Raw genomic sequence first — 25032 nt, forward strand, 5'->3', positions numbered from 1 at the left:
TTGCTATGTGATCTTTTAAAAAGCACTTAATGTGTTTGAATTTGTCCTATCCAAACAAGTATTGTTTCCTTGTTTCTGATCCTTTTGATCCAGTGCATATGCAGTGTAAAATTAAGTTTAAGCCCATAATCATAACTGAATAATAAATTGCTCTTCTGCTTCAGTTGATTTGGATGATTTTCTCAGTGCTAAGGTTGATTGTACTTTTAAGGGACATGGAAAAACTGCACATACACTGTGACTGTATACCACACCAGTTTTCTGAGCCCCTGCCCTGTATTATTACTGTTATGTTTAGCTAATTAAACTATAGTGTTTATGATGCTTCTGCTGGTATTTCTAGGAGGAAATGAATGAATGAAAGAAATGAATAACTGAAAGTATAATTGAATAATGTTTATCTAGTTATACATTGAAATGATTAACCTTTGTTTAGCTGATGCCTTTGTAGAAAACAACTTATGATGCTGCATAAGCAGCTTCACAATAATGAAATGTTTCCATAAATGCTATTATAGGAGAGTGGATTCAAACCGAGGATGTTTAGATTTCAAAGCAATGTCTCAAACCATGTTCGTAGTTGCTCACCAGAAATGCACCCGTCCCTCAAATACTAGAGTTGATTTGTTCCATGAAATCACCCTGTTAGGTGAATTGTTCTCATGTGGGGATCCTATAGCAACTGAATAAAATGATTAAAAATGTCATGTGTTGTATAGTTACGTTGAATTAATTTTAGGTGGCACATTTTCCATATGGAATGGATTGTTTTTCTTTTGTGTACTTTGAGCACATTAAAAATTTGATGCTCTGTAGATGTTTTATTGTTAAATCCTTGATAAACAACTGAAACAATTGGAAGGGGGTCCAGTGTTCACAAGCTGCAGGGTGTGTAGGTTCACTTTGTTTAAAGCCATGTGGAGCTGCTCTGCAGGTTCTGTAGGCCCAACCAGTGAGCCTACAGGTGTTGGACAGACTCCAAAAAGATGTGGCAAATATTATGCCTTCCAGGACCTCTATATGCAACATATTAGCACTGTGAAAAATTATAACAATAAATCTTTAACATTTATTATTTTGATGATTTTCCTTAGGGTCCTCCTCCTTAGAGCAGCCATCTGAATAATCTGCTCTTGTAAAGCATTCAAATTAATGTCCAAACTCAGTATTCTTGAGAACAAAATCAAAATATGCCTTTCTTTGCTACATTGTAAATCCAGAAGTTTTTGGTAAAAGTAGTGTATTCTTTAATGGGATATGGAATTTTAGCATAGATAAATGGTTAAATCCATCTATTATTATTAAATATGAGTTTGGTGTTTTGTGGTCAAATTTTGTATGTCTGCCTGTTTTTGAAGAAAAACAAGTTGATGAAGTTCCTTTTTCAATCTTTTAGTCTTTAGGATTTTGACAGTCTTAGAAGTTTATTTATTTTGTTAATAGTCTTTTTTGACAGAGGGGGAAAAACTGATGACTTATTTGCTGTTGTGTTTTTTTTAATCTTTCAGACTGAATTTCCCTCCCACTACGTTAAGTTCTCTGGCACAGAGATGATGCCACTGACTCTGCTTAAAGCGAGCACAGACCTGAACAAGCAGGTCAAATCTGCGGGGCTCTTGACCACCTACACTGAGTTAAACCTGGAGAACCGGATCCTCGCCGAGGCTTCAGCGTCTCTCTCCCACCCATGCCCCAGCCCCACGCTACAGCTCGACTGTGCAGCTCCGCTGTGGTTCTCCAAGTCACAGTCCCCAGGACTGAATCCTACTCAGCTCTCCTCTACTGTTGCCTCCCCCATCCTCTCCTCCCAGCTGTTCGGTAGTCAAGAGCTCCTCATCCCGAAGCACTGCCCTCTCCAGCCCTTGTCCTTTTCTGGTGTCATAACTTCTGGAGATCTCCTGTCTCCTTCTCTAGTGCAGTCTCCTGCTGAGGCAGAAGGAGAACAAGCAGTTGGAATTGGAGAGGAGGTGCTGAGTATGTCTGATGATGTACAGAGCAACAGGAAAGTGTGGAGTGAGGTAAGTCCTACATTGTCACTCTAGGTAAGCGTGTCTGTTAGCCACACCTGTGACGGTCAACCCACTTATTGGTGTATGTTGTAATCCTTGTTTGTATGTGTTTTAGAGTGTCAACATGTCTACCTTAAAATATGTATTGACTTGCATTTCACAAAGCTCTAAATCCAACTTTTGCATGTTAATGAGTCATGTGCTTTTCATACATCTTAACGTGTGTGATCTTATGTGCGCAAAAGGACTCCAGCGAGGTGTCTGTAGAGGAGTCTGCCCTGGAGCTGCCTCTGGTTGAAGAAAAGGAAGAGGAAAAGATCCCACTGGGGCATGAGGAGGAGTTTGGAGAGACAGAGGAGAGCAGTGTTCAAGAGGAGGAGCTGAAAGACAAGAAGGTGAGATAATACTGTGTTCTTACACTTTGTGGATAAACAAGTCAAGTGGATGAATCTTGGAAGGTGCTGTGCTATTCTGCTTTGCCTACAATACTTTATCACTATGTAGCTCTCAGTGTAGAAAGGTAAATATTTGTTTACCAGTGACAGACAGTTTGAGCTCAAACCCTGGGCCTAACCCCTCTCTCTCTCTGTGTCCAGTACCTCTTGCTCAACACAGTCTGCTGTTCCCTGGTGACTAAGAACACTTCTCCAGGACAGCAGGGCTGGGATGAGGAGCACAGTTTGTGGATGAGGATGAAGAGCCTGGCCCATGATGTAGCTCTGTGTGACCCAGAGTTCTTATTAAAGGTGAGTTCTTCACAGTGTACTCTTACCACAGGAATGGACAGAAACCTTCATTCAAGTCCTGCTCTTTATTGGTTCCACTTTAACATTTCCTTCTACCAACAAACTCATGTGAGAGCCACTCTTTGACCGATAGGTGGCAGTGTACACCAGACAGGAACTGAACATCCGCATCACTGCCAACTTCCTCCTGGCACTGGCGGCCAGTCTCCCTCACACCAAGCCACACCTGCGAAGGTATTTCTGTGCAGCTGTGCAGCTTCCCTCTGATTGGCTGGAAGTCGTCAGGCTTTATAGTACGGTGGGTTTCTGTTGCTGTCGGAATCACTGATGAATGACTATAATTCCAGCGCTGATCGTGTTCTTACTTATTTACTATTACGATTTCATTGTGGCTTTAATTTTTAAAAAAAATAAATAACATATTTTTGTAATAAACCACATGAACATTGCTTTAAGCCAATGTAATCTGTAACCTATTCTTCATGTCCAAGACAGTGTAAAACAGATGCTTTAGTTTGACTTATTTTCTCTGACCCCTCCTTCAGTGTTTCTCCCAGTCTTTGCCATCCTGTCTGAAAAATGCTCTGGTGGACAAGTTTAAACAGTTCACTGAGTACCAGCTCGCCAAGTACAACACACGGAAGCAGCGGTGCAAACACAACCGCAACAGAGCCAAAACCAAGGTACCATGGTAACAAAAATAGTACTGCAGACACAGTAGCCACAGGGCCAGAGCCAGTGTTCCGCAGTAAGTTAAGCAGTTTGTAAACCTCTCATGTCCCCCGTAACATAGAAAGCATCAGTACATACCAAGTGACAGTAACACGAGGTGCAGAAAGAGTCATGTGCTGTGGACACCATACTGGTCAGGCAGGAATCCACAGTCTAAAGTGATGCCCAAGTACAGCAGAGAATGCATCTCTGCTTCTTCGCTTTATCTTCACTAGATTCATTTGAATAACCATGCTCTTTTCTGTCTCCTCTCTCTGTTCCTGCACCACTTTTCTTAATTCTTTCTCATTGCCTTTCAGAGCCCGTCACCGGAGCAGTGGGAAGAGTGGGCCACCAAGCTTCGATCTAACCCAGCCGTACTGAAGAAATACGTGAGTGTTTTTGTTCCCTTGTGCAGTTGTCTCTTTGCTTGTATGATTACCAGGGAGTTACATTTACATTTATTCACTTAGCAGACGCTTTTGTCCAAAGCGACTTACAACAGATACTATGTAATGTTACTAGCCCACACCTTATTCACCAAGGTGACTACATTGCTAGATACACTACTTACAAGGGGTTACTCATCCATGCATTAGTGAAACACACTCGCTCTGTCACACTCATACACACAGTTGTGTGAAGGACTATGCAGGAATGCTTTGTGTCTCCCTCTTATGGTTATGTGTGAGGCTCTTGTGTTGCACATGTGTGTCTGTGTCTGCATTTGCACAGCTGAAGATGCAGGAGCGTTCTGCGGTGAATAAGAAGGCTGAGAAGTTCAACCTGAAGAAGATGATTCACAGGCTGCACATCCGAGAGCCAGCAGAGCACGTGATGGCCTTGATGGGGAAGAGGTAACAAACTGCTCTCTGGTAACTGACACACACATAGTTTACAGGTGATAAAAATACCTAGATGTGCCACCCCAAAGGGAACCCCTTAGTGGAACCTCTTTGCCCTGGACAGGTACCCCAGAGACCACCGGGAATTCTCACGCAGTGGCCTCCGGGGCGAATGGGACAGGGAAAGGGCAGGGCAGCGGATGAAGCTGGCACAACCCAACACCTGGGAGCGCAAGCTGAGCCAGGAGGGGAACAAGGCGCGCACCTGGGAAAAGCTCATCGGTCATTCAGTTTATCGAAGACACATGGCACTGCATTTACCAGTTACACTGACTGTTTCATGCCTTCTGTTGTGCCACACTGATTCCCTTGTCCTTTGTTCTGTAAACTGTACTCTATCCTGTGTTATGCAGACAGTAATGCTCTGCCCTTCATGGCTATGCTGAGGAATCTCAGGAACATGATCACCAGAGGCATCAGTGAGAAACACCATGAGAAGATCTTGGCTAGACTGACCAATAAGGTAAGCAGGAAAAAATCATATTGTTTTTTGGTCACTGTGTGTAGTCAGTGTGTGATTACTGGCATTGTTTATTCCAAACACTTCTAGCTCCTTTGAGTTGATCACAGTGTATTAATAATAATGATGGACTGTAATGAAAGGGTAAGTGATAGTCAGTAAAACTGCTGAAATATCTTGATCTATAACATATCATAATGTAACAGTGAGGGAGGGGGAACTTTCCATCATCCCTCAGCAGCAAGGATTATTGTGCTCATGTTTTGTTGCTGACCATTGTTGTTTTGTTTCGTTGAGTTCTACCCCTTACTTGTTCTGCCTGGCTTCCTGTTTTGCTGTCTTTATGCATAAGCGCTTGTAATTTCTAATAAAGAGTGAGTTGTTCCTGCAGATGGTAAATTGCTTCAATATGATTTGGTGGGTTGAGATGTGAATTACTGACATACCTCTTTGGTGTAAAGTGCTTCAGTTCTTCTTGAAAACAGAACAGAGGCTATTTCAAGGGATCGTTTTTCTGGAAGTGTGATGTACACGCACAATGATGCTGCATTTGTACATTTCATATGGAATACACTAGTAAATACTGTGTGTAATGTCTGTTTCTTTGCCCTTACTTAAACATCTTTACGCTGCATATGATTTACCATCAAATTAAAAACTCATGAAGAAGCACTTTGATCCCTCGTTGTAAACCCATGTGTGACACACGTGCATACATTTACAAAACACGCAGACAAATTTACGCCACTTGGTTCTTGTGTTCCAGGAGACAGTTATTCAAAGCAGACAGTTCCCCTTCCGTTTCCTTGCTGCCTACAAGGTGATCATGGAGCTATATGGTTCAGGTGAGCTTCATCTGTTGGCCACAGTATCTTTCTTCTCTGCCTGCAAGTTTAAAGTTGAATGACTTGAGTTCATACCTTCCACACACCTTCCTGAACAACTGCACCTTCTTCCTACCTGTGCCTTAGTGAAGCTTCCCTCAAACTCCACGGTGCTGCAGAATATCCTGAGGAAAATCCCAAAGGTCAGGAAGTACCAGCAGCTGGACTGGCATACAGCAGGACGCAAGAGACTGAGCATAGCACTGGGCGTGCCCTTTGTGTACCGCATGTATAAGATGAAGAAGAATCAACTGCACAGGGCGAGGTATGGGTAAAGAAATGGGCAGCGCTTATGCCTGAGACATCTCTGCAGTGGGGACTGTGAATTTTTTATTTTTTTTTCTTTCTAAATTTATTTGCTCTTATCTGTGCATTTCTTTTGGCTTTCCTATTCTGCGCCCCTCCGCAGTACAAATGATCACTGGTGTTCTCCTCTTCCTCTCCCAGCCAGAAGCTCTATACTGAGGAGCTGTTGAGCCGGTATCAACGGGCCCTGGAGACAGCGGTCCAGATCTCATGTGACTACAATGTGCCTCCCCTCCCAGGCCACACTGTGCTGTTCTGCGTCACATATTTCAATAGGACAAGTAACAGGTTTACTGCACAGCAGGACTTCTGTCTTCCCCTGGATGCTGACAAGGAGGCTTCAACATGTGATTCTCTCACCCCCAGTGTAAGTCTTATTCCGTCCTCTCTTCCTATGTTTTACCCCCTCAGACTTGTATGTCTTTCCCAGGTGAATCCATTGCTGCTGTCAAATAGGTCTCCACCACCTCACATAGTCCCTATTAACCCTTCATGCCCTCTGCAAGGTTCTCCATGTGTTCTCCTCTCATCAGTAATGTCAGTGTGCTGTTTGTCTAACACTACTCATCAGGTACCTTTTTAAAAGAAGGTGCTGTAGAACTGTAGGCGATTTCTGTTTCTACATCTAGCGTACAGTGACAAGATGCTGACAGATGCCGTTCGGCAGTCATTTATTGACTCTAACATGTCGCATTACTGCAATTAACTTTGGACCTTTAATGGGCACCTGTTGGCTGCCCGACTGCTTTTGGATGTTACAGGGTGCCCCTTTATGGTGTCTTGATGTTATTTCTTTTAGCCCCAGGAGATGACAGTGTTGTTAGCGCTCATGATGGCTCAGCGCTGTGAACACGTTCAGCTGTTTCTCTCCAACTATAGCGGTGTTGAAGAGGTACAGCTGAAGCCTGGTGCTCTACTGCAGAATGTGAGGCATGTGTTAAGAAGATTGGAGGTGAGCCTGTGGTGAACTGCTTGCCTGTTATTGTTCAGAAAAAAAAAAACAGCTTCTTCACCCTGTGTTTTCAGTCGAACTCTGTGGGACGTCTGAGGGACGCTTTGACATCTCGGACTCCTAACTTTGTTGTTTCTCTCTCCCAGGAAAGTGAAAAGGATGACATCGTCTTCGAAGACTATTCCAAGTTGTTCTTCAACTTGAGATCACAGAACATCAAGGTACTCTGCAAGATGGGTAGCCATCTCAGGTGTTTGTGCTGCTTCGCTACCCTGTGGCAGAAGTCTGCAAACAGATAAATGATGCCAGCTGTCCCTCCATTTTCAGCAACTTGTCCTCGCTGTAATCTTCAGAAACAGTGTTATTGGTGAAATACATAAACTATCCTACCATCTTGCTCCAAACTGCTGTTGCCCTTACTTAGCTCAGATGTGGTAAAACGCATTGACTCCATATTTTGTATGCAACCTGTCTGTGAAACACTTTACTTTCAGAACAGTACATCACTTTGGATGTCACTGCACATGTGCACAGTCCTACCTATGCAGTTTCGAATCCCACTTGGTCTGTGTGGAGTTTGCATGTTCTCGTGTTCACGTGGGTTTCCCCCATGTGCTCTGGTTTCTACCTTCAGTCTAGAGATGCCATGCAGGTTAACTGGTGAATGTAGTGTCTAAATGTGTTGTGTGTGTGTGTGTGTGTGTGTGTGTGTGTGTGTGCGTGCGCGTGTGTGAGAGAGAGAGAGAGAGAGAGAGACAGTGTCCTGGGTATACCTTCTTCAGCCCTATGCTCTGTGTTTTTGGAATGGGCTCCAGGCAGCTGTTACCCTGACTTGGATAAATGGCTACTGGTAGTGAATGAGAAAGTACTATAGTACTAGAAAAAATTGAAAGCTGTCTGCATGTTTCAGTTGTTGCTCCCTTGAAAATTATCCGTTGTGTTCATATCTTATCTGTGTGTATGATGTATGTATACATGACAGAACTGGCATATACTATACAGTCAGTCAGTTTGTTTTCCAAAAGCGTCGTCTCTTCTGCCCTTTAGGTGGACACAATAATAAACCTGGAGGACAATGACGGGTGTTATGACCTTGACTTGAACATTGAAAAGTACAGAAAGAGCATGAACAATGAAACCCTGCTGGTCAGACTCTTTTTATGCTCAGAGTAAGTCTGTTGCCCTCTGTTTTTCATTATGTTTACATTATTTCTGCAGATTTAATGCTTTGTCTATTTTACGTTTTTGAAAATTTTCATTGGGTGCCATAAAGGATGGCACAGGTACCTCATGGTGCCTGGGCTGAGCGTTTGGGCATGGGTTCAAGTATGGCTCAGTCTATTCAGAGATTGCATGTTCCCTCCATGCTTGCATCAGTTTAGTCCAGGTACTTTGGTTTCCTCCCACAGTCCAAACTTGTGTTTCAGGTAAACTAGTGAGTCCAAGTGGCCCTCTGTGTGTGTATATGTGTGATTGCCCTACAATGCACCGGCGAGGTATATGACAGTGTGCCCTGTGCCTCTGGGATAGACTCTGGACCATTATGAACCTGAACTGGACGAACAGTTATTGAAGATTACTGAATGGATAGATTTTTATTTTTTACAAAAATCTTTCAGTGCCAGAGGAGCTCCTTGACTCTCACCCCACAGCATACACAGGCACATGTAGGCATAGTTTATGTCCATTCTTGCCCATTTTTACTGACCATTGTATGTTTTTGTGTTTTTAATAGATTAACTTCAGATAATGTATTCTTTTTTTTAAACTTTATTTTTTATCAAATGTATCAGAACATCACAACACATAAACCAACACATCCACAACCATGTACAAAACAATCTCACAAAAAACCCTCTCCTTGTACATAGTAGTGTCAGCATCCCTCCTTCCTGAACCTGTTCTTTATTCAACAGAAACAGCTAAATTTATCAGAGTAGCCTGCATAATTGACAATGTATGAGAAAGCAATTTACATTGCAAAATCCATAAACTTTCCTGATATTAGTCACCTTTACAGGTAAAAGAAAAATGTCCAAGGAGGAGAAAAAAAAGAAATAAATAAAAAATAATCATAATAAAAATAGTAATGAATGCCAGGGGGCATTAGGTTATTAAATACCTCATATATTCATTAAATCCACTTCTTACTTTGATCACTGTATATTAAGGGGTTGTATTGTTTAGCTGTCACCTGTAGAATTAATCTTGAAATAATCCATGAAGGGTTGCCAAATTCTATAAAATTTTTCTTCTTTCTTTTTCAAGGAGAGCCTAATTTTCTCTAGCTCCGAATACTTCATAACCTCTCATTAAATTTATATGTGTAGGGGCAGATTTATGTTTCCAATTTAATAATATTAATCTCCGTGCTAGTAAATTGACAAATGAGACCATACTGTGTTCAGCACTGTTTTTTACTATCTCGGATTCTACTATACCTAGAATCGCTGCCAGGGGGTCTAGATCAGTAGGTCTTTGCAATATTCTTGACAGCGTCAGAGAACCACCTTTCCAGTATGCTGACAATTTAGGGCAGCTCCAAAACATATGGGCCAATGAAGCTGGCGCAAGCCCACAATGGTCACATGAAAGGTGTATATCTGGAAATATCCTGTTCATTTTTTGTTTAGACCAGTGTAAACGATGTATTATTTTGAATTGTAAGAGACTGTGTCTAGCACACACCGATGAGCTATGAATCTGTTTAAGGGCTGCCTCCCACTGCTCTTCTGCAATTTCTACACCCAAACCTTCCTCCTAGGAAGACTTTAAGTGATCTAAAGTTGGTATACTTGTCAACTGGAATATATATATATATATATATATATATATGAAATACCCTCTTTTTTGTGAGGATCACGTGTCAGTATCAGTTCCATTACAGATTTATTTGGCAAGTTGGGGTATAATGGATTATTTTGTATAATAAAATTTCGTACCTGTAAATATTTAAAAAAGTTTGACCGAGGTATATTGTATTTGCTTTGTAGCTGTTCAGATGATGGAAATACTTTGTCAATAAACATGTCTGAAAAGCTATAAATTCCTTTTCCAACCCAATCATCAAATATAGTATTTTTAAATGAGGGAGCAAATAAATGATTTTTAGTAATAGGGCTTTGGAGAGAACCAGCTTGCCAACCGAAAAACCCACGAATCTGAGATCAAATCCTGAGTGTGTGCAAAACCACTGGATTATCCAATGGATCAAGACGCGTAGTAGGTAAAGGCGAAAACAGTAGAGCTGAAAGTGAAGAAGGATAACAGCATGCTCCTTCTAAGTTTACCCATAACTGGGGTTGTTTTTGTAGCCAGTAGGCCATCATTCTTATATTACTCGCCCAGTAATAAAACTGAAAATTTGGCAATCCCATTCCCCCTTTTGATTTGGGCCTCTGCAATAAAGCCTTCCTTATTCTAGGAATCTTTCTATTCCAAATAAATTCTGAAATGATTTTATCTAGGTTGTTAAAAAAAAAAAAAAATTCTTTAAATATATTGGTATACATTGAAATAGAAATAAAAACTTATGGAGGGTGGTCATTTTTATTGTATTAATTCTTCCTAACAACGAGATGGGAGTATGAGACCATTTTCACAAATCCTGTATTGTTTGATCCAGTAATTTCGAAAAATTTTCTTTGTATAAATCTGCAAAGACTTTAGTGACATTGATCCTTAAGTATTTAAACTGAGTTGAAGTTTTAAAGGGCAAGTTTTCAAAAGAATTTTGGTCATCCAAGTTGTTAACTGGAAATAGTACACTTTTTCCCATATTAAGTATGTACCCTGATATTTGTCCAAATGTTTTTAAAGCAGAGACTATCCCAGGAATAGACTTGGATGGGTCAGAAATATATAATAATAAGTTGTCCGCGTATAAAGATACCTTGTGCTCCCCTCCACCTCGAGAGACCCCACTATAAACAGTGGAGCTTCGCAGACAGATTGCCAGAGGCTCAATTGCTAATGCGAAAAGCATCGGAGATAATGGGCAACCTTGTCTAGTAGAGTGAGTTAACACAAAGTAATCTGACCTGACATTATTTGTCTGTACTGACGACATAGGTGATACATACAGAAGCTTTATCCATGAAATAAATGTTGGGCCAAAGCCAAACCTTGACAGGGCCTAGAAGAGATAATCCCACTCGACCCTGTCAAAGGCCTTTTCTACGTCCAAAGAAATAAGTATCTCAGAATGACATCTTGAATGAGAGGAGTATATTATATCAAATAATCTACGGGTATTATGAGCCATTTGTCGATTTTTAATGAAGCCTGTCTGATCTTCATGAATTATTGTTGGGAGCACTTTTTCTAACCTAATTGCCATTATTTTAGCTAATATTTTGTTGTCTATGTTTAGCAGACTTACCGTTCTGTGTGAGGCTGGATCAAGTGGGTCCTTTCCTTGTTTATGTAATAAAGAAATTGACGCTTGGTAAAATGTAGCTGGAAGAAGACCCTTCTCTAAAGATTCATTAAACACATCTAGAAGGAGAGAGGCAATATCTGCAAGAAACATCTTGTGAAATTCAGGTGTATACCCATCTGGACCAGGTGCCTTTGAGGATTGTAAACTACCTATAGAAAATTTAACCTCGTCCAGAGTAAAAGGTTCCTCCAATAACTTCCTATTTCCTTCACAAATGGAAGGGATATCTAAATTTAAGAAGTCGTCCAAGAGTTTGCCATCTTTTGTTGACTCAGTTGAATACAGTTTAACATAAAATTGCCTAAATACTTGATTAATTTCTAATTGGTCTTTTGTTATACAACCAGAATCAGTGCGGATTTCCCTTATTAATTTTGATGTCTCAAATTCTTATCTGATGGGCCAAATATTTTCCTATTCTGTCCCCATATTCATAATATTTATGTCTGGAGCGATTTATTAATTTAACAGTCTTGGCCGATGATAAAAGATTAAATTCCGTTTGCAATGTTATCCTTTTTGTCAGAAGTTCAGTAGTAGGGAACATTGCATACTAGTGATCGATTTCTGAAATTCATTCCATTAATTTTTGTCTTTCCTCTTTCTGTATCTTAGTCCGATAAGCAAGAAGAGAAATAATTTGACCACGTAAGTAGGCTTTCAGAGCTTCCCACAACGTGAGATAATGTATTTTTAAGATGTGTGAGGAAGTATTCTGTGTGCTAATTTCTTGATATGAGAGTGTGAAAAAGAGGTGTTTGGTGCACAGTTCTGTGCCTTTCAGCAGATCTTCATTTTCCATATTTCAGATTCTCTTCTTCTGACAAGAAGACGGACAGGAACTGCGTGGAGCTGTTTGGATTCAGTGAACAGATCCTCAAGTAAGGATGCACTGGACTCTCAGATCCATTTACTTCCTTTTACAAGAGGTGTCAAGGGGTAATGGCACGCTAGAGCCCTGTAAGTAAAAGGCTGCATCCCATCCTTTGAACGTGCTCTGTAATAATTTGAACAGTGCTACTAGCTTGAGCACAGGTGGCATTTTCCTCTCTTCCTGTCTTTTCTCACATTGTCAGTGGTGAGTAAAGACAGGAAGTGGCTTCACATTTCAGCAAAATGACATGAATTGATAGATCGTGTCCACTGATTTAGCTAAATGTTGATTAACAGTCCTTTTCTTCTGGGTCTTGTACAGTTGTTTCCTCTTGTTTTCCTTCAGGTTTGTGGCAGAAAGAGGCTCTGCCAGACTTCTGGACCATGTGGAGCAGATGGACAAGATTCATAACATCCCACCCTCAGCAGGCAGCACAGAACAGGCTGAAAGAGTCCCTGCTCTCACCCCTATTCCTTCCACCCCAAGACTGAGGTAATCATGAATTGGATGCCGGAATTATAAATGCATTGATAAGTGTTACGCTAATCCTTATTTTTCTTTGCCAGATGTATTTGTTTTTGCCCTTTTGCCTTTGTTGAGCACCCTGTGTCACAGTGTGAGAGGAGCGCTCTATAAAAATAAACTGAATTGAATTAACACCACATGTTCGGAATCAAAGTGTTTGAAAGTCTTAAAGTCTGTAACCTGAGGAGCTACAGCTGCTTTTTGGTTTTTATGTGTTTCATTGAAAGGTTCCTCTGTCCCCCCGACCCCCCCTTTTAGGTGGCGCGGGGTGCGAGTGTTTGTGTCCTCCACCTTCCGAGATATGCACGGAGAGCGAGATGTGCTGGTACGCAATGTCTTCCCAGAGCTTCAGCGTCGCGCTGCTCCCTATGGCCTTCACCTGCAGGAGGTAGACCTGCGCTGGGGCGTGACTGAGGAGGAGGCGGGCCGCATGGTGGAACTCTGCCTGGCGGAGGTCTGTCGCAGCCAGCTGCTGCTCGGTATTCTGGGAGAGAGGTATGGGCTTGTGCCCCCTCGGCCCACCCTGCCAGAACTACCACAGTACCGCTGGGTAAGACTCAGCTCTTTTTTTCTTGCTCTCTGGATCACATTCTTTGGCGAGAAATTAATCCCACCCCACCCCGCAGATTGAATCTGCTCCTCCTCGTCTGTCCATCACTGAAATGGAGATTCGGCAGTTTGAGTCCCTTTACCCTGAGTCTGCAGAGAGCCGCATGTTCTTCTATTTCAGGTCACCCCACTTCTCCAGGTATCTAAAAAAGAGTCTTGTTTCCTGCTTCAGCTCGGGAGAAGAGCAGCAGTTTGGGCAGTTATTATTACACGGATTATTAACAATACAAATTTTTAAGCTCTGTTCCAGTGGCGTGGCGGACAGAGTTTGCAGCAGAATCCAAGGAGTCAGAATCCAGGATGTCAGACCTTAGAAACAGACTTGTGTCTCGTGGACTGAAAGTAAACAAAAAGTGAGATCTGTTTCATTGAATTTTAAATGATCTCAGGATTCTAACTAAACAAACACTACTTTTAAAACTTGATCAGGAATCTTTCAGTTTTTATTAATATGGCCAAAAGTATTGCTTTTATTCACTTGTCACAATACATTCTATCTTTACAGTCTATTTCTGATGATTAGTAGATGTCCTGAGTGAACATATTGTGTAATTGTTTTGTAGTATTATGTTAAATATTGAAAAATTTGGCAGCATGCTGTCAGGTTTGGAGTTTCAGCCTCTTGTTTACAACTGTAATTTACTGCCTGTTCAAAATACAGACGTTCATTCTGTTAGGAGTTAGTTGTTGTGGTGCATGTTTCTGCCTTCTGTCCTGTTGTTATGTCTTCCATTTAAATTTTTTTTCTTCTGTCCATCTCTCCACCACTCCCTCAGTTACCCTTGTGAGTGGGGCGGTGTTGAGGAAGGGAAACCTTTTGTCTCAGGACTGGAGAAGTTTGGAAAGATTGTTCTTGAAGACCTATGGGAGGCGCTGCTGGCACTCTTTGTGGAAGTGAGAAATCTTGGGTGTTACTTTGAAAAATGAGAGCCAGATACCAAAGTTTTTTGTTAGGCCAATAAAAAATGTTGAGGTTCCCTTAACATGGCTGAAAAAATAGGGTTTTCCAGTAACATAGCCAAAATTTTTTTTCCTCCACATTCTAGTGGTATTTTCTGTAGATACTATAGTCTGTGGTATAACAAGAAAAATAACACTGAAGGTAAAAGTACCACAGATATTTATTAATCTGTAGTACCATATGAATAGTGACATAGTTCTAACAGCTCAACTTGGAACTGTTTTCCTTTCAGGGCATTAATTGTTAAATGTAAATAACTATTAAACAGGTGTTCCTTTGATCTGTGCCACCATCAGAATACTTTATTAATATGCTGAGTTGCTTGTTGGATTTCAGCAAAATCTTTTGCAGGGGCAACTGCTTGATGGAATAGGGTGGACATTTCAAACAGGCAGTCTGAATAACAGTGGTTTCCTACTAAACATTCTTGTATATAAATGATTAATTAGCTTTAATCTTTACAAATACGTGTTAGCACAATTAGTGTATTTTATCAACATTGTAGAGCAATTATGAGCAAAAATGAAAAGAATTAAATGCGATATCGATGAACAATGAAAATTCGTAGAAGTATAAATATATAAACGTATATACACACAGGGGGGTGCGGTGGCGCGGTGAGTTGGACCGGGTCCTGCTCTCCAGTGGGTCTGGGGTTCGAGTCCCGCTTGGGGTGCCTTGCGACGGACTGGCATCCCGTCCTGGGTGTGTCCCCTCCCCCTCTGGCCTTACGCCCTGTGTTGCCGGGTAGGCTCCGGTTCCCCGCGACCCCATATGGTATGAGCGGTTCAGAAAATGTGTGTGTGTGTGTGTGTGTGTGTGTGTGAGAAGGACCCAGTCCAACCCACTGCGCCACCGCACCCCCCCCTTAAACGTATATAATAGCGTTGTAAAATTCAGGATCTTTTCAAAACCATATCAAACTGACTTTAATGTGGAAAGTACTTGAGTATATTTAAAACCATATTTTTATTCTTTTTCATGAAATTATTAAAACGAACTTACCTCCTTTCGACATTGTTACTTGAGATGTACATTAGTCTATAAAATGCGTATTCCTTGGCGTGAGTGTTTGATTAACATGTAATTTTCATTTGAGATTTCCAGTGTATATTCAATTTTATTATGCAATTTATATACAAAATGGTCAAAACTCCCATCCGCTACCAGAAATGTGACAAGGTCTCAGTACTTCATTAAGATTGGCCGGGTTGTGGGAACTGCAACATTTTTTTTATTATTATTATTATTATTATTATTATTATTAAATTTGGCCTTAAATTACAAGTCGAAGTACAGCGTTAATTTTGTTAGTTATATGATGCTAGACTTAACATCCCTTCTGACATTCTGGGCAACAGCGTAATTAAAGGCAACTCATTACATGTGAAAGAAAATGACTGTGTGGTTTCTAGGAAGCGGACAAGACAGAAGCTGTGTCAGGGGTCACGGAACAGGAATTTTACCAGGATGCCCAGCAACGACAGTGTCATGGGCGGGAGAAGCTCATTGCTATTGTGATGGCAAAAGTTCAGGAAACCCTGTGCAAAGGTGGCAAGGGGCTGATCCTGGTGGAGGGTGCCCCTGGAGATGGCAAGACTGTGTTCATGGTAACTATTGCCTTTTTTGTGAACACACACTAAGAAAGGGACTGCTCATAAACCACAGACAATCAATAAAGACATCACTCATTAGATATGTGTAGTGCATTGTGTCTCTTGTATCCTTTTATTTTCACACTGGAAATTGGTGTAGAATAAACTTAAAAGATGTTGTACCAGCAAGGGGGAAAGTGGGTTTTTTTTTGTTTTATTGTACATCAGAAAACCTATAGGCCCATTTAAAACAGGTTGTGTGACATGTAGCTCAGTAAAATAGCCCTCTTGGTGTACTTTATTCCTCTGTATTTGTTTACGTCACTTGTTTGTGTCCTCATTCACTCTGTCTTCTACCTGTCAGTTCATTTGACTGCTTGTAATTCTACCACAGGCGGCACTGACTAATGCCTTGAGGACTGGCCAGTCCAAAGGAACTCACAGCTGTGATGTCATTTCCTATTTCACTGCTGCCAGCCAATCAGCTTGCAATGTGGAACAGATGTTGCGCTACCTCATCAGGTCACTGAGGGAAAAGTTGGGAAAACCAGAGGAGGTTTCTCTCCCTACCACTTACAAGTATGTTAAGGGTGATGTGATGTGAATTAGAAGGAATCATACTTACTGGATACAAAGTATCCAAATATCCCATTAATTAGGTTTAGTGTCTCGACATGTCTAGTCATAACAAACATGAAATACGCAACCTTAAGTGTTGTTTGCACTCAAATGTATATTACCATAAAATTTTTGGCATTGTGACCTAAAATGTAATCTGATAAATTGATGAATGCTGTCATGATCTGCAATTATATTTCTGTAGGGATTTATTAGCAGAATTTTACTCTCACCTTAATTCCCTGGAGAAACATCAGTCATTGATCCTCTTGATTGATGGAGTGGACCTTGTGGAAGATGCCAAAGGACAGCTGATTTCTGACTGGATCCCTCATTGCCCCCCTCCGGTAAATCTGCTCAAATTAGTCTGAATCAAGTAAAACATAAATAAATAAAGCTCAAAAGTCTACTCAAACACTTGTTTCTTTGATTCAAAGTAAGTCTTTTAATGTTCTGGGCCATTAGCAATGTTAGCAGCTTAAATGTAGTTTTAACTTGATGAAAAAATGTCTACATATCTTTTAAATAAATTCTGTTGTGCCAATAAAATTAGGTACTTTCAATAAGAATACTCATATAAATTCAAAAGGCCACAGTCTGCTAGGTATTAGAACTGTCTGCTTGGTATAACTGTCATCGTGGTTCACACTAGTGCTGACTTTATAAGTTTTAAGTGTAGAAAGTAAAACCATTACATGTGAAAATGTAATTGAGTAAAAGTAAGAAACATTGATGTACTAAACTACTCTGGAATGTACATTTACTGCATTTCTGTAGTAAATGTAACTCGCTACTACCCATGTCTGGTCTGAAACACAACCTCCTTCCAAATATAAATCCTTTTTAGTTGCATGATTATGTGATGTCTCTTGTTCTGTTGTGTGTGTTTGCAGGAACGTACTTTTTATTGCATCTTTCTGTGCGTTCTGTATTGTTTCTTCATTCATGAGCTTACCTGCTGTCTTTTCAGGGTGTGTGTCTGGTTCTGAGTGTCACCTCCAGCTCTTCGCTCCGGCAAATTCTGGCTAAGAAAAAAGTGTCCGTCTCGTTTTCCCTGGGTCAGCTTTCACTGCCAGACAGGAGAGAGATTGTTCAGAAGGAACTTGCCATGTATGGAAAAAAACTTAACGATTCTGCTTTTAACAATCAGGTTTGTTCTTTACTGCAAAGGGAAACCAAATGATTAGATCATATGTGGGATGTGTACCTGTATAAACAACTTCTGAGACATTGTGTGCTTTTTACCATCTGAATGCATCTCTGCTGAATCTCTGTTGTGTTTTTGTATGCAGCTACAGATCCTATTGATGAAGAAAGGAGCAGTGAGTCCCCTCTACCTCTGTCTTGCCTGCAAGGAACTCAGGAGCTTTGCTGTCTTTGAAAAGGTCAGGGTCACAATACTCTTGCCACCTGCTTTACCTTATTGTGAAATGAATTATGAATTCCACAGGAATGCTTTAAGATCTTGCAGAGAAGGTAAATATGGGTGTGTTTTCAGATGAAGGAGAGCCTGCAGTCTCTGCCCCAGTCTCTCAGACAGCTGGTGCAGCACTGCCTGTCCAGACTCGAGTCCCAGTACAAAGAACGGGGGCTGGGCTGGGCAATGGGAGCACTGGCTGTCAGCAACACAGGTGGGAAGAGCACTACACACATCAGATTTCATGCTCAGCTCATGCTCAACATGTCCAACTATAATGAACCTGGATTCAAGGTCTTCTGCACTGCTACTGTGCTGCAATACATGCATTATTCATTTTGTCACATTCTGTAAATGCTGTCTGCAGGTCATGACTTCACTATAGCTTCAAACCTCAGAGCAGCTCTTCTAGTTCTTGCTGTCATACTGACATACTTTCTTGGTTGCCTTGCAGGACTCAGGGAGATGGACCTATACACCATACTGGCCATGTGCAGTGAGTTCTGCACAGGAAGTGGACTAGTCACATGGAGGGAATTGCTGCAGTCAGCCAGGAAGCCACAGAGTCATGTTCCCATGGCAGTTTTCTCTCAACTTACTAGGAATATACAGAGGTTAGACCAAATTATTATGAAATGTGATAATACTCCATATTCCAAAGTGCTATAGAAGTATTTGGATAGAGTTTTCTGGTTGGCCTAAAGCCCTTGATGGAAAATATTGCAGCCTGATCGGCCAGTCCTACTGCCAAGGCCCAGACAGCCGTCTTGCCCTGACAAACCCTGAGGTGAAACTGGCCTTTGAGGAACTGTTCCTGTCAAGAGATGATGACAGGTCCAGAGCTCACAGCTTACTGGCAGGTGGGAGATGTAGTGCAGAGACATTCTCTTCTAATGTACATAATTTCACCCATTTTCAATAATAGCAATATGTTTTATATCTGCTTTGCTCAGCTTACCTTTGGGTGCAGTGTGATCCTGAGGGCAACAGCACCTTTCTTCACTGTGACACTGATGCCCTTGTTCACCTGCCTTTCCACCTGGTTAGTGACTTCTGCTGTCATCCAGCACCGCCAGCCCTCACCAACTTTAAACCAAGCTTCTGACTTTCCTCTGTATTAATGATTATATAATGTCTTATCTCCTGTTATAGATGAGCAGTGGCCACTGGGCAATACTGCATTCTCTGCTCTGTAGTTTTGACTTCCTGTATGCCAACATACGGAATGGTCTCCTTCACCGCCTACTGGAGACATACAGTCTGTTTGGTGAGTCAAAGGTTCAGTTTGTCTTCCAGACACCCTTGTACACAGTTCCTCATACTAACACTTGAAAGTACAGTATGATTATTTATTAGAAACAGGAGTGCAAGGCTCATTTCTCTTATATTGTTGCAATCATGATAAAGTGAATTATGAAATTACAAAAACTGCAGGTAAAAGGACATTGGACAATGAGCTGGAGGCTGAAGATTTCTCAGGTGAGGAGTTAGGAAAGTTGATTTGAATTTGTGGTTGTATGGCGTGGAATTATGAATGGCAGTACATTTTTTTTTTTTTTTTTTCCCCTTTCTTCCCCTCCCCCTTATGTTCAAATTGGTAGAAACTTTGTGTGATAATGCATCTGTTTGTTTAAGGTGTTGATTGCTTAATGTTTTCCTGTTTTGTAATGTGTGCCATGAATGTCAGAACTAGACTTATGCAGGACTAAACCTCCTTGAGTGAACTGTTTAATTTTCAGTAAGAATTCAGAAAATTTGTAACAAGGTCAAAAAATTCAGTTGAAGAAACTGTTTTATTACTTTGTCTAGAAAATTCACGAAGTATTATTATACTTTTATAGGCACTGTCCATGGAGACCTGGAAGAATGCCACACCTTTCTGAAACACCATGCACATATCTTGTCCTCTTGGCCGGCCCTCTTTGTGCAGCAGGCATTCAATGAGCCGGAAGGTGGAGCTGCCCACACCTGGGCCAAAGGTGTTTTGGAACAAGGGCAAAAAAATTCTCCAAGAGGGGTACATGTTATGAGATGGCACAACAAACCAGGAAATGCCCGCAATGAATTCAGGTACATAATTTGTGTTAAAAATTCTGTGCTTTTGTTAGAGGTTTTCTTTAAATTACTAAAGCACACAGGTATTATTAGTTGTTTAGGGTCAGCAGTCAAACCTTGGGCAGGACATGAGAACTGCATGATTGGCAACTCTGAAGTGCCCACTGCTGTCCTAACTGAATAATGATGACCAGTTGCACTCATTTAAGGGGTTGGAGGATGGACAATAAAGGTGGCTAGCCTGAGGAGTTTGGACAACAGTTTAGGGCATGGCTTGGGAGAGTTACTTTTAATTAGCTTTCGTTTTGACCTGGAAAGTTTGGTTCTAGTTGATTACTCAATAAAAACCAGTTTATTTTAAAACATGCCTTGGTCCCCCCCCACCCCACGAACGGCCACAATATTTACACTCATCCTTAATTATTTTGTCTCTTGATATCTGGATTTTCATGTGTCTGATCCGAGATTATTAATACCACTTATCATTAATTGGCCCAGATTTTCTTCTAGTTCCAGTTTGTCACATCCAGCCTAAACATGCGATATTTGATTTGGTCTGATAAACTGAGACCACATTTGACAACTTTGCCAGCAGCTATTTGAGAGACCCACTATATTGTGGGAGCCACATTCCCAGACTCCCAAGATGCTTCCTGCTTTCTGCACTCTACATTCTTAGCTGCATACTTTTTTTTGGCTTGCATTCTGTATTTTGCTCCCTTGTGCTTCAGTTGGCTAATAATTGATATATTTCAATGTCACGTATGACCTTCACCTTATTTGAGCCAGTTAATGCCTACTGTCATGGTATGTTAATTTTATTAAATCTTAATTTGTTAATCTATTTTAAAGATCTAAAATTAAAAATTTCCTTTAGTACAAGATAACAGGGAATAAGTGTATAAAGCCAAAATTGTGAAGATATGTGAGTGGGTCATAACACATGTACACATACATGCCATGTTTCAACTGTCTGCAGTGAACTGGTGTCCACCTTTCTGTCCAAACCCACCTGTGTGGCCTTGAGTCCTACAGGCAGGACCTCGGTTGTAGGCACTGGAAAGGGTTCCCTTCATATCCTGCACATGGCAACTGGGCAGGTATGTTATTGCTTCTTTTGTTGTCTTTCCAGAACACATCCCAACATTCATATATGTCAAAAGTGTCTTTCGCATCATAAGGATTTTCATAATTGAAGAGAATAAAAATTTTGGGCCGTAATATGTCTGGTGTTTACAGGAAGTAAGACTGCTCTTTAGCAGCTGTGATGGCATATCTGGTTGTATTTTCCTGGAAGAGGGGCTTCTTGGTTCAACATCATTTAATGGAAAGATAGAAATGTGGGACACTGACAGTGGTTGTAGGTAAGATTGGTTTGCACATGCTCAATCTGAAATTAACAATGTATTACAGAATCATGCATGTATACTCAATCGTGTCAACTTTTTTTTGACTAACATTTAATTTGAATATTCTTTTTTGTTTTGCAAGGACTGCTTGTATTGATGCCCATTCCAGCAATATCACAGGAAGTGATGTCAGTGCAGACAGAAAGCACTTTGCAACAGTCTCTTTGGATACGAAGCTGAAGGTTTGGCTTAAGGGAGCAATTCTTATATGGATTCTGAAATACAGGCTTGTCTTGCATGAGGGGCATAATTTGTTCTTGAACTCTGCTACCATAAGTGCAAGGAGAAAGATAAATAACGTTTATCCAGGCATGCAGAATCCTTACCTTATCTTTTAAACACATAGGAAATCTAATTTATATGATATATTAACAATATATTAATACGAAAGGTAAAGCACAGAGGTTCTCGGTTCTGGCTCCACTGTGGTGGAATGACCTTCCCCTCTCACTCAGAACTGCAGAAACTTTGTCTACATTCAAGAAGGGTCTGAAAACTTACCTTTTCCAGACCCATTTCGCCCAGGATCTCTCCATCTCATGTGTGGTGTAAAAGTTGATGCACCATAGCTTCGTGATGTTCCCCAGATAGGCCTTTACACAGCCGTTACTCCGGCATTGTATGTGATTATTAGTTTGTGTACCTTATTCTTAAAAAAAAAAAAATTGGTAGGAGGTCATCAGGATTCATCTATCCTGCGTTTTATGCGCCTACTCGAGCGATGAACATCGGTGCATCAAGTGGATAGTAACAGACTAGGTTTGCTTAAGAGTCACATGTCTGTAGCCATGTCTCTTTCTCTTAATGTAATGCACAAATTGTAGTTTTGCTGAGATGTACGTCGCTTTGGACAAAAGTGTCTGCTAAATTCATAAACGTAAATGTAAATGTAATTGAAAACCATGTCCAGAATATCAAAACTACTACACCTTTAAATTCAGACTTAATGCCCACAGGTTTAAATTGGCTTATACACAACAACTGCACAGTAATACTCTTCCTTTTCTACCCCATGTCATGTACATTACTATGATTTTTCTCTTCATTGTTTTATTTTGTTGCTCTTGGGTGGCGCAGTAGGTAGCACTAATCCCTCACTGCTCCTGGTCTATGGGTTTGCATGTAGTTTTAAATCTGGCTTAGTCTGCAGTGTTTATATCTTTTGCCTGTGTTGGTGTGAGTTTACATTTATTCAGTGTGCAGATGCTTTAGCCCAACACCCAACTTGACAAAAACAGATGCGCATTTCATAATAGAGACATGGGTACAGAAACACAATTCTCAAAGTGCAGTCAGTACAGCACAGTACAATTTGACGGATGTAAACTGGTATACATTACATGGGTAGCTCCATATACAGTTGTTTTGAGACCCTTGTGGAATGTTGAGAGGGATTCAGCGGTTTTGAGTGAGAATTATAAAAATTCCCCATTTATAGCTGTCGATTCTTATGTTCGCCTAAAGACAGTTCAATATGCACACCTTGCTGACATCGAGACACCTCAAAAGGTACTTGTCTGGAACATGTTAGTTGTCAGATATCTCTTATGACTCACAAGTAACTCTTGAAATCTTGTAGCTCTTTACCATCAACCTTTTTTTTTTTTTTTTTTTTTTTTGCCAAGAGGCGCAATTATTATCGTGAGCTGATTTGTAGGCCTGTGTAGAAATTGCAGTGAGAGCGTGAATAGCACACACAGACTGTCTGAAATTGCTTGTCCTGAGCGGGGTCGCGGTGAACCGGAGCCTAACCCTGCAACACATGGTGCAAGGCTGGAGGGGGAGGGGACACACCCCAGATGGGACACCAGACTGCCACGAGGCACCCCAAGCAGGACTTGAACCCCAGACCCACCAGAAAGCAGGCATAGGTCATGCCCACTGTGCCACCACACCCCCCTCCGAGTGAATCGGAGATGTCTAAATTGAAAAATTATAGTTTTAGTGTAAAATGGAGCAAAAGTAATTGTTTTAAGTGCTACATTTTCTTTGTGCTTAAAGGATAAGGCAGGAATTCTCCATATGTATATATTTTCTACATTTGAATGGAAATGAGGAGTTCTTGGTATGAGCATTCTCTTTGCAGACAGATCTTCCAAAATGGTTTTTTCTGGTTATGCAATGATAGCTGTTCTGCTCTGTTGGTTTTTTATGATTATTGCTATACAACAATATTTTTGGTTTCACATATTGTCCTAGGTGTGGGCATCTCCAAAGGGAACCCTTGCTGCCACACTCATAAACCCCTGTCCTCTCAATTGTGTGGCTTTTCATCCCGAGGGTCATATTCTGGCACTTGGCTGTTGGGATGGTTGTGTACGGCTCTGCAACTGGCTCAGTGGGGAGATGGTTGTGGTAAGTTCCACTGGAATGGAATAGGAATCCTCTGTGAGATGAGCTGAATGTGCTGTACAGTGAAATAAGTGAATGTATAGTTATATTTTTCATGTTCATAAAAAATTGGTTAAGCTGTCACCTTTTTTTTCCTTGCTTTATTTTTTCCTGATCTCTCTCAGGCTTTGTCTGGTCATCAGCAGTCTGTGCGCAGCCTGTCCTTTTCTCTCTCCTCCTCTCTGCTCTCCTCTGGCTCTCTGTCTGGGGAGGTAAGGCTGTGGTCTGTTCCCACCTCATCCTGTGTGGGGTGCTATCAGGCTCACAAGGGATCTGCAGAAGTGCTGAGCTTCATGCAGGAAGGAAGACTGCTGTTGAGTGCTGGATCTGACAGCATGGTAAGATAAATATAACACTGAATGATGAACAGTTGTATGATTTTCACACACCTTGCTGTAGATGCTGTGGTTTTGCAGAAGCAGTGTGTGTATAAAGGTTTCTAGCTATGATTAAATGTATAATTTTCCAGTTTCTCTTCCTTTCTTCCTTCGTCAGGTCAAGTTGTGGTCAGGGAGTCTTGGGTTTTCAGTGGGTCAGCTGGGAGGAGTAAAGGTAGATCCAGTTTACCAGTCTGTACTGATACCTTTATATTGTTTCAGTTTGTTGTGTATGACTTTAGTTTGTTTGTTTGTTCCTCAGACGCAGACAGATTCATACTGGTTCCCTGAAGTAAAATCCCCAGCCCTCTGTGTAGCTGTTGCTGGGGTCTATGCAGCTGTAGGTTACCATGGTGATGGCCTCCAGCTGTTTTCTGTGGAATCGGGTATGCTTAGGACACCATGTATTTATAATATCTTGAGCTTTTCTCAGCCTCATCCAGAATTCGTAACAGGAAGTTCTGCCACTTGCACATGCTTTCCCACAGTGTAGTGCTTCACTGGCCCTCTTTTCTTTTTTTAGGGAAGAGAATATGGGCCAGTGAAGATGTCAGTGTGTCCATACACTGCCTAGTTTGGGCCATGACACAGAATGAGGCGGAGCTGCTTGTCTCAGGGGGTGGGGACAGCTACATGAGGATCTGGAGGCGGACAGAGGGTGGCATGGAGCCACAGGCCTCTTTTGGAAAGCAGAAGGCACCTGTCATTGCCATGGCTCAGTCCTCGACTTACCTGGCTTCCGCATCAGGTGTTTCAACTCATCACCTACATTTTGTTATTGAATGAA

The 25032-nt window shown here is 41.2% G+C and overlaps 1 protein-coding gene across 7 annotated transcripts in view; it reads left to right on the forward strand.

Moving 5' to 3' along the window:
• Positions 1 to 25032, forward strand: part of tep1 (telomerase-associated protein 1) — a 34264-nt gene that overhangs the window by 1007 nt on the left and 8225 nt on the right. For all 7 annotated transcript variants that reach the window (XR_003797536.1, XM_018758023.2, XM_018758022.2 and 4 more), the window contains 42 exons: positions 1509 to 2018; positions 2255 to 2404; positions 2606 to 2755; positions 2889 to 3053; positions 3301 to 3438; positions 3787 to 3858; positions 4202 to 4323; positions 4436 to 4593; positions 4725 to 4834; positions 5598 to 5676; positions 5803 to 5980; positions 6163 to 6388; positions 6821 to 6973; positions 7120 to 7194; positions 8021 to 8142; positions 12030 to 12062; positions 12224 to 12295; positions 12634 to 12780; positions 13072 to 13363; positions 13440 to 13561; positions 13662 to 13775; positions 14199 to 14316; positions 15799 to 15993; positions 16373 to 16557; positions 16802 to 16943; positions 17567 to 17746; positions 17889 to 17981; positions 18095 to 18227; positions 18468 to 18627; positions 18740 to 18873; positions 18967 to 19055; positions 19166 to 19280; positions 19448 to 19492; positions 19855 to 20083; positions 21048 to 21168; positions 21308 to 21432; positions 21560 to 21659; positions 23677 to 23832; positions 23994 to 24206; positions 24364 to 24420; positions 24508 to 24631; positions 24769 to 24993. Coding sequence is in view for 6 of the 7 variants with exons in the window: in XM_018758025.2 (XP_018613541.2) it covers positions 1509 to 2018; positions 2255 to 2404; positions 2606 to 2755; positions 2889 to 3053; positions 3301 to 3438; positions 3787 to 3858; positions 4202 to 4323; positions 4436 to 4593; positions 4725 to 4834; positions 5598 to 5676; positions 5803 to 5980; positions 6163 to 6388; positions 6821 to 6973; positions 7120 to 7194; positions 8021 to 8142; positions 12030 to 12062; positions 12224 to 12295; positions 12634 to 12780; positions 13072 to 13363; positions 13440 to 13561; positions 13662 to 13775; positions 14199 to 14316; positions 15799 to 15993; positions 16373 to 16557; positions 16802 to 16943; positions 17567 to 17746; positions 17889 to 17981; positions 18095 to 18227; positions 18468 to 18627; positions 18740 to 18873; positions 18967 to 19055; positions 19166 to 19280; positions 19448 to 19492; positions 19855 to 20083; positions 21048 to 21168; positions 21308 to 21432; positions 21560 to 21659; positions 23677 to 23832; positions 23994 to 24206; positions 24364 to 24420; positions 24508 to 24631; positions 24769 to 24993 (6127 nt within the window). In the remaining variant the exon portion in view is untranslated. The remainder of the gene's footprint in view (positions 1 to 1508; positions 2019 to 2254; positions 2405 to 2605; positions 2756 to 2888; positions 3054 to 3300; positions 3439 to 3786; positions 3859 to 4201; positions 4324 to 4435; positions 4594 to 4724; positions 4835 to 5597; positions 5677 to 5802; positions 5981 to 6162; positions 6389 to 6820; positions 6974 to 7119; positions 7195 to 8020; positions 8143 to 12029; positions 12063 to 12223; positions 12296 to 12633; positions 12781 to 13071; positions 13364 to 13439; positions 13562 to 13661; positions 13776 to 14198; positions 14317 to 15798; positions 15994 to 16372; positions 16558 to 16801; positions 16944 to 17566; positions 17747 to 17888; positions 17982 to 18094; positions 18228 to 18467; positions 18628 to 18739; positions 18874 to 18966; positions 19056 to 19165; positions 19281 to 19447; positions 19493 to 19854; positions 20084 to 21047; positions 21169 to 21307; positions 21433 to 21559; positions 21660 to 23676; positions 23833 to 23993; positions 24207 to 24363; positions 24421 to 24507; positions 24632 to 24768; positions 24994 to 25032) is intronic.

This window comes from Scleropages formosus, chromosome 1 (genome assembly GCF_900964775.1).
Source record: "Scleropages formosus chromosome 1, fSclFor1.1, whole genome shotgun sequence".
Taxonomy (NCBI): domain Eukaryota; kingdom Metazoa; phylum Chordata; class Actinopteri; order Osteoglossiformes; family Osteoglossidae; genus Scleropages; species Scleropages formosus.